Here is a 13,496-nt window from a genome sequence, read left to right as displayed (position 1 = left end):
GTAATAATTATAAATTCTAAAGTAATAAAACGAAAAATAATAAAGTTATTGGAAAAAAGGAAAGAAGATCAAAGGATGATGTTCAAAAAATTTAAGACAAGTTGTTTTTTGAAGTCACCAAGACTGAATTAAGATTGAATTCCATGGCTGCGCCATTAAAAACTGGGCTCTTGGCCCTTTGTCATGTTATGTTTGTTATGGTCTGTTTGTTAGCGTCTCGTCCATGTAGTCTTCACATAAAATGCTGAAAGTTACCCATAATACATTCCAATCTAAAGACCAGAGATTTTTTTCTCATAAACAAAAGTATTTCTTAGACTAATCCAATCTAAACTGGGAATTTTGGAAAGTAGTGGAATGTTAGAGTAACCTCCAGCAAAAAAATGGATAGTACTGTTAACTGCATGACTTTTGTGAGTCAGGCAGGTGGTGATTCTGTATGCACAGTAATGCACATTTTGTATGGCCTCAGTCAGCTTCAAGGTTTGGCCTGCTTAGGGTTGGAAATGAAGCTGATGTTTGTGTTAAAGACATACAAAATTGTAGAGGATGTCCACTGGATTTGTTTGAAACATTACGTTTTCTGTGTGGATCTGGAACATTTGTTTTTTGCAAATTATGTGATTAAAAAAGGTCTTTTTACTTCTCCTTTGTGGTCCGTTTGCCTTCTGATAAACCATTTTGTGAAGGTAATGTGTACGGTACAGTTGTACATTCATTACTCAGTAGTGAAATGTTTGAAACACATTGGTAATTTAGCTTTCCGTATTCTCAAATGCCTCAACCTGGATGAACATCTGCCCTTTGCTCTGCAGACATAAACTGTGCACTTTGTGCCACTATAGATAACAATAAGTTACTTGATCTTGCTGACATTATATTATAGGGATGTTACGTCCACTACAGGCACATTTATGTCCAAACAGCCTTTTTTCCAACTTCTGTCTTTCTTTCTTGCTTTCTTTCCTAAATTTAATTAAAAATTTTGTTTAAATTGATATTTATACATTTATTTTACCCTTATTCCAGAACCAGAATTGCATTATTTAGATAATTTTTTTTAGATTCTATTATAATACAGTTTCTTAAGATGTTTGTGTACGTTTTTACTTTGGAGACATGAGGGAAGCGCTTGATATGTAATGAGATGTTAAATATCACACTACAACTATTAATTTAGTCAAATAATGCAATAAAATCTATTTATTTATTTTTGGTCAAACTATGACAAAACAAGCCAAAGTGTGTATTTATGGTACACATAGCAATACATCCATCACAGAATGATTTCAAACACCACATAACTTGTGATCTTGTGGAAGTAACATGCGTTTGGTTCACTTTTGAAACTAGTGAAAGTGTGAAAAGTAGCCTGTTTATTTATTTATTTAATTAATTTTATTTTCAAAAAGGCCACAGGGCGAAGTTTCCATATAATTCAGTATGCTAGTTGAAGAAACATTCATAGACTGTTCTGTTGCCCTAGGAAAGGCAACTACAGGATTAAATACACAAGATTAAATATCTAAAATAAAAAAGACTACAATTGCTGTGTAATATAGTATCACTTCCCATATATACTGTCAACTATCACATGTATTCACGTGCTGAGCTGAGTAAGGCGTGACGTCACGCCGTGTGTTGTCAGGGACTCGCCAGGAAGAAGCTGCCTTAAACACTAGGAGCACTGCGCTCTGCTTCGTCAAAATGGCTGTTGAAGATGGTGAATAGGAAGAAAGAAGCGCCGTAGACCGCAAAACTAGAGAGAAATACGCCCCTCTAAACGGACCTTCAGACAGCAGAGCATTACAACGTTTCTTTTCTGTGAGGTACGTCTCGTAACAGAAGGCAGATGTAGGGTTTAAATCGCGTTTGTCGGTTGATGCCGCGTATGATTGACAGTTCATAGCCTCCTAAAGGACAGTAACGAGCATCAAGCTGTAGAATTAAGCAGAATTGAACATTCACAGCGAATAAGATGTAGTTTGTTATGTAAATGTACTAAGATACGGTTAATCTGTTCAGGGTTGTTTTGATGGCGATTAATTGGATGGTCTCTCATAGTGAGTAAGTGCATCAACATGCAGACATGTTGACGAGGCACTGCCCGCCCTGTTTATTTCTAGAAATACATTCTTTAATATCAAATTACAATAATGTTTAGACAGTGAAATATATCAGGATTAACAAGCACTTTATTACCGGGCAGATAATGTGCTGTGGTTTTGTTGTGCTCTTACTCACACAGGTTCCATTTATTTGACATTATATAGTTATTTTTAGCCATATTTTCATCTATCTATCTATCTATCTATCTGTCTGTCTGTCTGTCTGTCATGGAGAGAAGCACATCATACATGCATGCACAATATTACTATATTTATTGTTTTGTTATATTTTGTTATATTTTTATGTAAAAATATAGCAAAACATAATATATAATGCTTAGCCTAGTTATTTTTTATTGTTTTATGTAATATAGTGTGCTTCTCACCAGTCTTTATAAATATCCATATAATATAGAGCACTTCTCACCATTGTAATTGTAGGGCTGTCAGTCATCTCAGCATCTTGCTGTAGACTCTAGGCGTGAACCACTCTTGGTCGCCATAAATAATGCATGATGCCATTCCAGAGCAGACTGACAGACAGCAGTCACAGCCAGCAATCTAAAGGCATTCACACAAAAGCAGAGGACAGTGTGACACTGAGTGTGCTGGATATATATGGTGTCACATAGTGGTTTATAAGAATAACTTCGGTGTCATGTTTCACAGATAGAGCTTAAAGAGCTGCTTGGATTCCTGAGTGAGCTGCCATATTCTCTTTGTTGTTGTCCAGTTGTTTGTTGAGTGCCTGTCTGTTTTTTTTTCTTTTTTTTAATGTATTGTCTGTATTGAACATTCTGTACAGACATTCTTTTAGTCTGTATTGAAGGTTAAATTGAGGGTCACATGCCGGCGCATATTAAATAAGCATCAAATGCTGTAAAATATTAATATTAAAAATTTATTTGGATTGATTTGTGGTTGGATTTTTGCCACACAGGGTGGTATAGGGTGTTGCGTGTCGTAGTGTTTATATTTTATTTATCCTCCTGTCATTCTATATATCTATTATTCTGTCTATTTATTTATTTACTGTTTCACCAGGAATAATTTTACATTTTTTAATGAAGTGTTAAATGATAAATGACAGATATTCAAATGAAAAATCTTATATAATGTTTGTTATATTGGTTGTTTTTCATTACTATTGTATGTTGTAGCCTATGTTTTCTTTTAATACATTGATGTTTCCATGATAATAGCTATAGATGCTGGTATGGCAATAGAAATAGACAAATAAATAAATGCATTGATGGGGGAAAATCGAAAGAGTGTTAGGTATGAAATTGTCTTTTTGATAGATATTTAAGCTGAATATTTGCACTAATTAACTGTAGGGAAACCTATTAGAGTGTGTCTGTGGAGGTGTTTGGAGAAAATGAACTGTTATCTCTGTGTTATGCTTATCTGTGCCAACCTCCTTTCTCCTGACATTTAAAGTCCATTGCTATTCTTGGCCTGCACTGAAGCAAATGCTCTGATATCACCTGTCACTCAGTCAGGCTAACTCAGCAATTTAACGTCTCTAATCTCAAAGAATTTCATTTCAGTTGCTTATTTCACATCTTTATCCTCCAACAACCTACTGCAGTATTCAGATTAGCTTAGACCATCTCTGTTCATAATCTGTGTTTTGAAAATGACTACATATATCTCTGTTCAGGGTGTCCCAGTGAGTGGCAATCATGGACACCACAACCTCCATCAAGATGACCACTCTGGCCATCCAGAACCTCTTCAGCTATGTGGAAGAAGAGAATCTGGCTGCTGTCAAAGCCCATCTTGACAAGTTCAAAGAGGTGGATGGTCGAAGCGATGTAAGTTCTAAAAAAAGTCAAACGTAATTTAAGACGATCAGTTAACATTTAGAAATATCAAAGCTCGCTCTTTCTCATTGTGTGTTTGACAGAATGGACAGACTCCTCTCATGTTGGCCTCAGAGCAGGGCAGTCTTGAGATTGTTCAAGAGCTCATCAGAAGAGGAGCAAATGTCAACTTGGATGATGTGGTGAGAAAATACCCACTTTAGATTTACAAAAAGAGTTGGCATGTAGTCACTCTTGTTTCTGTTTAATCACTGCAGATATTCACATAACATTTACCAACCAAAAGTGGAGCAGACATTCTCAATGATGCTTGATATAATTTTTTGATGGCTATTATCAGCAGCTTATTACAATGTTGTTATAAGAAAATACGGACACACATACATAAAGCATTTCTTTTTCCCCCAAAAATTATTGTTATAACTTAAATTATAAATTATTATTCAAAATGAGATTTTTTAATAATTAAAAATCTGAATTTGAATCCCAGTAAAACCTCTTCTGTATTCCTGGTCAATACTTTTGCCATATATTTAAAACCTGTATAAGGTGTGTTGTCCATTATAATTGTGCTGTAGGGCTTTTCTTTCAAGTACAGCTCCTGCACACTCCATCACTGTTCCCATGGTGACATTAGCCAGTGGTTCAATGGTTTCCATAGCGACCCGTCTTTGTGCTTTTCCCTGATAGGACTGCTGGTCCGCTCTGATCTCTGCAGCTAAGGAGGGGCATGTGGAGGTGGTGAAAGAGCTGCTGGAAAACAGTGCTTACATTGAGCACAGAGACATGGTGAGAAAATCTAATAGCAAAAGTTTGCATCAAAAGCAATATGTGCGTTTTATTTTGTACAATAATCACATTTGGAAAATAAACACATTCTTATGTAATGATCAAAACTTAGTGAGGTGGCTTTGTGTCATGCAGGGGGGTTGGACTGCCCTTACTTGGGCTTCATATAAAGGTAGAGTTGAGGTGGCCACGGTCCTGCTTGAGGTTGGGGCAAACCCAAACACCACTGGACAGGTAAAACTTGCATATGGTATAAGCACATACAAATCATATTAAATCAATAATGAATCCAAATAATGCCAGTTTAATAAATGCAATCATTGACCAAAATTTGTCATGCATTTCACATGTCATGCACAGCAATACAGCGTCTACCCCATTATCTGGGCAGCCGGTAGAGGCCATGCAGAGATTGTGAAACTCTTGCTGGAGCATGGAGCTAAAGTCAACTGCTCTGATAAGGTCAGCTAAAGCAATTCTTCCTCACTGTGATTAAATAATTATTAATAATAAATTAATAATAATGTTCTTACAATGGAAAGGGTCAATCATTTGATGAGCAATCGTTGCATTTCTATTGTGAGCGATTTTTTTATTTACATTTTATTTAGTTCTGTTTCTACAAACCAAAGTCAACATTATTTTCTCTGGTAATCAACAGCATGCCACAGTTGCTGTTGATTGATTTTAATTTGTAATGAGCAGGAAATATTATTTTAATGATTTTACTGTGAGATATATTAAAGGTAAAGACTTGTTTAACTTTAAAATGTGTCATTTTATACTTTTAGTACGGCACCACCCCACTGATCTGGGCTGCTAGAAAGGGTCACTACGACTGTGTGATGCACCTGTTGGAGAACGGAGCCGATGTTGACCAGGAGGGGGCGGTATGTGCTCATTACATAGCATAGTGGTTCTCAATCTTTTTGACTTTAAGGCACCCCAATTTCTTCAACAATTTTCGAAGTCCCAGATTGTTATTTACCAGGATTTATCAGTATTTTTTACCCATGATTCCTACCCGATAAAATATTCCAGAGCTTGGCATAACTAAAAAAAAAAAAAATTCTTTAAAAAAACAACTAAGATTTGATTAATTTGTGTGACTTTTACAGATCTAGAAATCACACTTTTTAAATGTTATATAATCATCATCCTCAAGAAGTATTTCGGTACTCATACACAAATTTCCATAATAAATACACATAACTTTACATATTAACTGAAAAAGGTGTAAGCTGAAACTTATTTTATATACCATTTTTATTTATTATCATTCTAATAAGCCTTATATGTACATTAACATTTAGTCATTTAGCAGACGCTTTTATCCAAAGTTTGTAAGACATATTTAGATTTTTAGCTGTTTTAACATTGATTTTAAATTGCTTTAAGTCATCTTGTTGTCCCCTTGAAAGTTGGCTGAGGCCTCATAGTGGGCCCTGTTTGAGAACCACTGATTTAGTAGCATTACATTGGAATCCCAAGGGTCTGTCGGCCTTATTTTGTTAATCTCAACCACTCAGAACTCCATGACGGCACTGATCGTGGCTGTGAAGGGGGGATATACAGAGGTGGTTAAAGAGCTTCTGAAGAGGAACCCAAATGTAAACATGACTGATAAGGACGGAAACACAGCTCTGATGATCGCAGCTAAAGAGGGCTACACTGAGATTGTGCAGGACCTGCTTGATGCCGGAACATATGTCAACATCCCAGATAGGGTGGGTTGAACCTTGCAACAAACCTGTAAACAAACACAAATGATAAAACTGATATACTGGATAAAAATGACCTGTGATATTATGTATTCTCATTGTATGTTGTGTTTTAAACCTGTAGAGTGGAGACACTGTGCTGATTGGAGCTGTGAGAGGTGGGCATGTTGAGATTGTGAGGGCGCTACTGCATAAGTATGCAGACATCGACATTAGAGGCCAGGTAACATGCCTGTTATATCATATATGTGAAGAAACTTTAAACTAGGGTTTCATAATGATGGTTAAACTGATAATCACATTATTATTTATAAAATATAGTTATTACTCCAGGGATCAACACTAAGGTTTTTTTCTACTGGCCCAGTCGGTCCTGTGGTTCAAACTTTTACTTGCCCTGCCAACATTTTCACTGGCCCTGCCACAAAAAATAAAATAGTTGCTGTTATCATTGTTTTTGATCTGTTATCTTGTATTCTAATAAATAAGCTTATATGACACCAATATTTTAGATACCAATTAAATTTTGTAATTCTCTATTTCAATTTCGATACCACAGCAAAAATCACTAGTTAAAAATAAACATAAATATAAAGTTTAAACATTAAAGACAAGTGACAGCCAGTAAATAAGAACAAATGAACAAATTAAAAGTAATAGCACAATTAAATATAGGCTTATAGCACAAAAATAGAAATGAAATGATGCTTTAGGTTTTTATGTTTGTAGATGTTCAGGTACAGAAATTGAAAAATCACATATAAAATAACATTTGCATATTCTTCACTCTGTGTTGCAACTTGATTTTTCATAGCCATTTGAAATGAGAGGCAACCACTGCATTTTAATCATGAATTGGAAAAAAAGTGCAATGTTTGATTTATATTAGACTGTATAATTTCAAAATCTGAAGCAAAAACAGAATAACCTGACTTTAGCTTTGTGAAATTATGCGACATAAAACATCTGCACGAAACCGAAACAGCAGGTGGGCTGAATGAGACGCAGATTCAGTCTCTGACAGCAGACAGCGCTTATGGTACAGTGATACAGCGTTTCCTTGGTTACAGCTGTAAACACAGCAGCGCTGCGCGTATTAACCATTAACACTAATTTAATGCATCATACGGAGACAAAATTAAAAGAAAACGCCATTTCTGAAAACAGTCAGTTCCGTTCCCCTCAGAAACACATTCATATAAAATTAAATATTAGGATTTTCTTCCTATATTTTGCGCATCATGAACAGTGATCTTGTTCTGCCTGCTACAGTATTTTCTCCTCTTTGTGTCCGTTTTCAGCATCTCTGGCCTCTGTTAACACCCGTTTACAGACTAAGTATAATAATGTAATATTTCCACACAAATGGCCATTGGGAAAATGATTGCAGTGCAGTTTGTGTGCAAGCACGGAACAGAAGATAGTCTGAAATAAAACAAAAAATGTCCGGTACATGAGTGCATCTGTAACATACTCCAGTGTATAAATTCTATATAGATTAATCATTGTTAAAGCTACAAAGTTACCTGTCAGGGTGGGTATTTTGACATACTTTTGTATGTATTTGCCCATTCAGGCGGCTCACACGGCTGTCTGTGCGCGCCCTGTTCACACAGAACACAGCACGCGAGTACTGAATGTAGTTGTCTTTCGCGCCCAAATGCTTTTTATTCGCTTTAATTTTTAAATTAACAAGTCTTAAAAACACATGCAAATGATAAGTCGTGACGACGCTGCAGTGGCCCGATCGGGCAAGTGACAAATCCGTCTACTGTCCCGAACGTCTTTCACGCTGGCCCCGGGCCATTGGGCAGTCCTTATTGTCGAGCCCTGTTACTCACAGTCTTTTTTTACATTTCATCAGAATTATTGCACTTTCACGTAAGCACAAATCAAGAACTTCAACTCATACACTGGGTTTATTTTACCTACCTAACATTGATTTCAGTAATTACAAATTATGTTAATGTTTGTTGTGTTTTGAGGGTCTATATTGAGAGAAGCAAAAATCATAATCACAATTAAAATGATTAATTGTGCAGTCCTACTTTAAACTGCAAGTGTATAAGAGTTATGGGAAATTTGTTTGTTGCAGGAAAATAAGACCGCTCTCTATTGGGCCATAGAGAAAGGCAATGCAACGATGGTTAGAGACATACTGCAGTGCAATCCTGACACAGAGACCACCACTAAGGTAAAGAACAGCAAGACTTGTGTCAAAGTGATGGTTTCACTGTTTTGAGCCAGTCTTGAGTCTGAATTTGTCTGTATATGTAGGATTCCGAGACTCCACTAATCAAAGCCACCAAGATGAGGAACATAGAAATAGTGGAGCTGCTGCTGGACAAAGGAGCCAAAGTGTCTGCAGTCGACAAGGTAAAACTTCCGTCACAGTTTCAGGCACATTATTCGCATTCACATGATGAGACTATACCGCAATTTAAATATCTGCTCTCTTTGACTGCAGAAAGGGGACACCCCTCTTCATATCGCCATTCGTGGACGGAGCCGCAGGCTGGCTGAGTTCCTTCTCCGTAACCCTAAAGATGGCCGCCTCCTCTACCGGCCCAACAAAGCTGGAGAGACACCCTATAACATCGACTGCAGCCACCAGAAGAGCATCCTCACCCAGATTTTTGGAGCCCGTAAGTCTAAGACTAGATCTCCATCATGAGTTTAACTATTGATTAATACTCGTTATTAGGGCTGGATATTGATAAAGATTTCCTGATTTAATTAGGTTCTGATTCACAAGCTCTTGATTCAGTTCTGATTTCGATTCTTACATATGAAAATAGTTATATCTCTGCAAATGCATGTCTTATTGATCTACAAAAACCAGAGTCTTGCTCTTTATAGTTCAGAACCTAACATTTTTTTTTAAGTAAGCATATGCTTTGAATTGCTGTAGTTGCATTTCAGCACTAAATTATACCGCATTTTCTGTAGGTTATGAATGACCTGTGTGTATTTTTGCCCCTCTCTGTGTTGTCCCCTTTAGGACATCTGTCCCCCACAGAGTCAGATGGGGACATGCTGGGCTATGACCTGTACAGCAGTGCTTTGGCAGACATCCTGAGTGAGCCCACCATGCAGCCGCCCATCTGTGTGGGTCTGTATGCCCAGTGGGGCAGCGGCAAGTCCTTCCTGCTCAAGAAACTAGAGGGTGAGCATTATTTAGAGTCGCTCGGCTTAAACTAGGAAAGTGACCTGAAAAGGATATTTTAAAGCACAGTTTACTCATGTACAGCACGTACCTACCTAGCTTTTTAGCTATTTCTGAGCTTGAAATGTTTAATCGAGCTCAATTCGCTGCATCTGGTGTATATTTATTGGTGGATGAATCTTCATATTTCTTTCTCAGATGAGATGAAGACATTTGCAGGTCAGCAGGTGGAGCCTTTGTTCCAGTTTTCCTGGCTGGTTGTGTTATTATCGCTCCTGCTGTGCGGCTCTGTCACGTTAGTGCTCGGCTTCACCGTGGATCCCAAGCTGGCTGTTGCCATATCTCTCAGCATTCTGGCACTGCTTTATGTATTCTTTGGTAAGAAAAACAGACCGGTTATTTATTGTCCCAGACTAAGTTCTGTATTCATGATAAAAATCCATACTTTTGGTCATAATTGAGTTAGGAGTTATCAAGCTAAACTCAATCAGTATCCCTTGAAAGTATAGTGAATGCATATGAGCAACTCTCCATCTCTACACAGTGGTTGTGTACTTTGGGAGCAGGCGTGAGGGTGAGAGCTGGAACTGGGCGTGGGTCATTAGCACCCGTCTGGCTCGACACATCGGATACCTGGAGCTTCTGCTCAAACTCATGTTCGTCAACCCACCAGAGCTGCCGGAACAGACCATCCGTGCACTGCCTGTTAGGTAATTACCTATCCTCTACATAAACCATTAAGCCATTAAGATGAGGTCCTGTCCTAAATGATAGATGTGGTTTTGTCATTTTCTCATTTGTCATTTTATTCTCAAAAGCACCAGGCTGTTGATGTGGTGTTGACTTAGTAGCCAATAGTCAAAGCAACATTAAGACACTAAAGTGTGAGGGCAGCATAGTGCAGTAGTATCAGTGCTGTCTGTAAGGTTTTTCCAACTGTAATATTAGACTTAAAACTCTATTATGTATAGTTTTACAGTTTATGTATTGTTATTATTAGCTAATATAATAATAAAAATATATTAATAAAAGCAACTATTATTGTACACAAAATAATGTTCTTTTTAGCAGCATCATATGACCCCTTTAATAAGTATATATTAGATACAGCAAGAATTCATTAAGTTCAAAGACATTCATAATGTTACAAAATATTTTCATTTCAAATAAATGCTATTCTTTTGAACTTTGTGTCATCAGAGAATCCTGAAAAAAGTGCATCACAATTTCCACAAAAATATAAAGCAGCACAATTGTTTTCATCAGTGATAATAATGGAGAATATAGAGTAATAAAGAAATATTTCTTGAGCACCAAATCAGCATATTAGAATGATTTTTGAAGGATCATGTGACATTGGCATCTTGAGTAATGGCGGCTGAAAATTCAGCTTTGCCATCACAGGAATAAATAGCATTTTAAAATATATTATAATAGAAAACAGTTGTTCTAAATTGTAATAATATTTCATGATGATACTGTTTTTACTGTATTTTTGATCAAATAAATGCAGCTTTGGTGAGACTCATCTCAAAAACATAAAAAAAATCTACTTTTGAATGGTATTGTACTATTAATGTGTGTATGTGTACATATATACATACCTTTATGTTTTTGATGTATATTGATTACATTTTCAGTTTTTTATAGTGGCTAGTTTTTTAATATTTTAGCAGAAGACAGCAAAAAAAAATTAGGCCTGGTTTGAATATTACTCTTTGTTAAGCAAAAACTGATATCATTTTTTTTTTCTTTCAGGTTTCTGTTCACAGACTATAACAGGTTATCCAGTGTGGGTGGGGAGACGTCCATGGCCGAAATGATCGCTACTCTCTCGGATGCTTGTGAGAGGGAGTTTGGCTTTTTGGCCACCAGACTTTTCAGAGTCTTTAAAACTGAGGACACTCAAGGTAAAGGCAACTTAACCATTCTTGATTCTTCAGGGACTACGTTAGTAAACATAGCCTATATTTGCTACATTACATTTATTGTTGTGACCATGTCTACCCTCAGGAAAAAAGAAGTGGAAGAAAACATGTTGCATCCCATCCTTTGTTATCTTCCTCTTCATCCTGGGCTGCTTGATCATGGGAATGGCCTTGTTGGCGGTCTTCAAGGTGGATGGGCAAAACCAGACAGTGAACGCAGTGCTGGTTTCCATGGCTAGTGTTGTTGGTTTGGCGCTGTTGCTTAATTGTCGCACCTGGTGGCAAGTGACAGACTCAGTGCTGAATTCCCAGAGGAAGAGGCTGCACAGTGCTGCCAACAAGATGCACAAGCTGAAGAGTGAGGGCTTTATGAAGGTTCGTTTCCAGGCTTCTGAGTAACTTATACAAAGAGCTACATAGTCACACACAAGTCACAGAGCGTCACAGATAGTCAACTTTTTTTCACAGGTCTTGAAGAATGAAGTGGAGCTCATGGCTAAGATGGCCAAATCTATCGATGGCTTCACCCAGAACCAGACACGTCTAGTTGTCATCATTGATGGCCTGGACTCCTGTGAACAGGATAAAGTGCTACAGATGCTTGACACGGTGAGCACCAGCAGTTGTGAGCACACCAATGCTTTTAATGCTAACTAAAACAACTAAATATCATTGTCATTAATTTAAATAAAGCTCCAATAAAATAAAATATCATTATTAGATGGAGAAAAAAAAAAAAAAAAAAAAAACTGTTAGTTGACAAAGCAACATTTCTAGCAAATTATCTTTGAAGTACTAAATTTATTAAAATCATAAAAGAAAATAATTTAAATATAAATAAATGAAGACTGAATAGGAATTATTAAAAATAAAAAAGATGAATATGGTACATAACAAAATAACTACAATTATATTGTCAACTGAAAATATACAAATAAAAGGTCATTCAAAACATTAGTAGCTTCTGTAATAGTATATAAATAATACTGAAATAACACTAAAATATCATGCCTGAAAATATCATCCATCTATTTCTGGACAAGTCTCCCTTTTGAATTGTCATGAAATCTCTTAAAACCTTAAAGGGATAGTTCACCTTCAGTTGGTCCCCACTAGGAGCTTTTTGCACCACGTAGTTCTAGAAACTTGCCAGCAAGGTAGTTCCTAGAGAACCAATTTCTCCCTTGGGCCGTTTTCCTGGAGCATTCGTACCGGCACCGACAGGGACATCTTTATTCGTGGCATTTGCAAATATAAACAGCTGGTGAATGGAGGATGCCGTGATCGGAGCAGTTTCTGATGTGTGTCGTGGGTTTCGTGATAATGGAGATGGAATGTAAATGCACAAAAATCTGGCTAACTCTCCTATAACAACTTGCAGTGTTATCATCGAGGCTGAAAAACCCCCCCACAAAACTGCAGATAACAGGTAGCTAAATGCTGTTATTATCGCTGTTTTCCATGTTTGTGGAGTAAATTTTCTTACACAGCTTTTTAAAAATGCCGGGTAGCCGGTGTTTCTTATGCGTTTGTCCAATCAGCGTACACATATGTCACTGGTAGTTCCTATAGAGCTGTTTTAGACCCTACTCTGAAGTAGGAGCTAATTTATGGCACTTTTCCACTGCATGGTACGGCTCGGTACGGTTCACTTTTGGGGGGTTTTCCACTGGGTACAGTATCTGGTACCTGGTACTTTTTTTAGTACCACCTTAGTTGGGGTTCCAAGTGAACCGTACCGTTACCAAAACGTGACGTGTAAACTCTGCTGATCACGGATTGGCCGGAGAGAATCGTCACTACCTGCGTCACTGAACTTGCGACACAAAAACACAACAGAACCGCTAGATTTAAATCAGCACAGCCAGCGAAGGATCGAACGCAACTGTTTTGAACGAGCGCACCTTTTTTTTAACAACCAAAAAGTTTTGTTGTCTGTTGCGGAAGAACAGACGTTC

At 37.2% G+C, this 13,496-nt stretch overlaps 1 protein-coding gene across 4 annotated transcripts in view; it reads left to right on the top strand.

Moving 5' to 3' along the window:
• Positions 1 to 1,656: 1,656 nt before the first annotated feature.
• The window catches only part of kidins220b (kinase D-interacting substrate 220b), a 27,838-nt gene continuing 15,998 nt past the window's right edge, over positions 1,657 to 13,496 (top strand). For all 4 annotated transcript variants that reach the window (XM_016529231.1, XM_016529230.1, XM_016529229.1 and 1 more), the window contains exons 1-18: positions 1,657 to 1,829; positions 3,772 to 3,925; positions 4,018 to 4,116; positions 4,625 to 4,723; positions 4,859 to 4,957; positions 5,084 to 5,185; positions 5,515 to 5,613; positions 6,253 to 6,450; positions 6,569 to 6,667; positions 8,540 to 8,638; positions 8,722 to 8,820; positions 8,912 to 9,089; positions 9,446 to 9,610; positions 9,809 to 9,988; positions 10,155 to 10,320; positions 11,369 to 11,520; positions 11,624 to 11,913; positions 12,007 to 12,147. In XM_016529231.1, the coding sequence (XP_016384717.1) occupies positions 3,794 to 3,925; positions 4,018 to 4,116; positions 4,625 to 4,723; positions 4,859 to 4,957; positions 5,084 to 5,185; positions 5,515 to 5,613; positions 6,253 to 6,450; positions 6,569 to 6,667; positions 8,540 to 8,638; positions 8,722 to 8,820; positions 8,912 to 9,089; positions 9,446 to 9,610; positions 9,809 to 9,988; positions 10,155 to 10,320; positions 11,369 to 11,520; positions 11,624 to 11,913; positions 12,007 to 12,147 (2,397 nt within the window). In that variant the 5' untranslated portion in view covers positions 1,657 to 1,829; positions 3,772 to 3,793. The remainder of the gene's footprint in view (positions 1,830 to 3,771; positions 3,926 to 4,017; positions 4,117 to 4,624; positions 4,724 to 4,858; positions 4,958 to 5,083; positions 5,186 to 5,514; positions 5,614 to 6,252; positions 6,451 to 6,568; positions 6,668 to 8,539; positions 8,639 to 8,721; positions 8,821 to 8,911; positions 9,090 to 9,445; positions 9,611 to 9,808; positions 9,989 to 10,154; positions 10,321 to 11,368; positions 11,521 to 11,623; positions 11,914 to 12,006; positions 12,148 to 13,496) is intronic.

Source organism: Sinocyclocheilus rhinocerous, unplaced genomic scaffold (assembly GCF_001515625.1).
Source record: "Sinocyclocheilus rhinocerous isolate Xijiao unplaced genomic scaffold, SAMN03320098_v1.1 scaffold271, whole genome shotgun sequence".
In the NCBI taxonomy this organism is placed as follows: domain Eukaryota; kingdom Metazoa; phylum Chordata; class Actinopteri; order Cypriniformes; family Cyprinidae; genus Sinocyclocheilus; species Sinocyclocheilus rhinocerous.
Note: the sequence above shows the minus strand (reverse complement) of the source record. Positions and strands in the feature narration are given on the sequence as shown.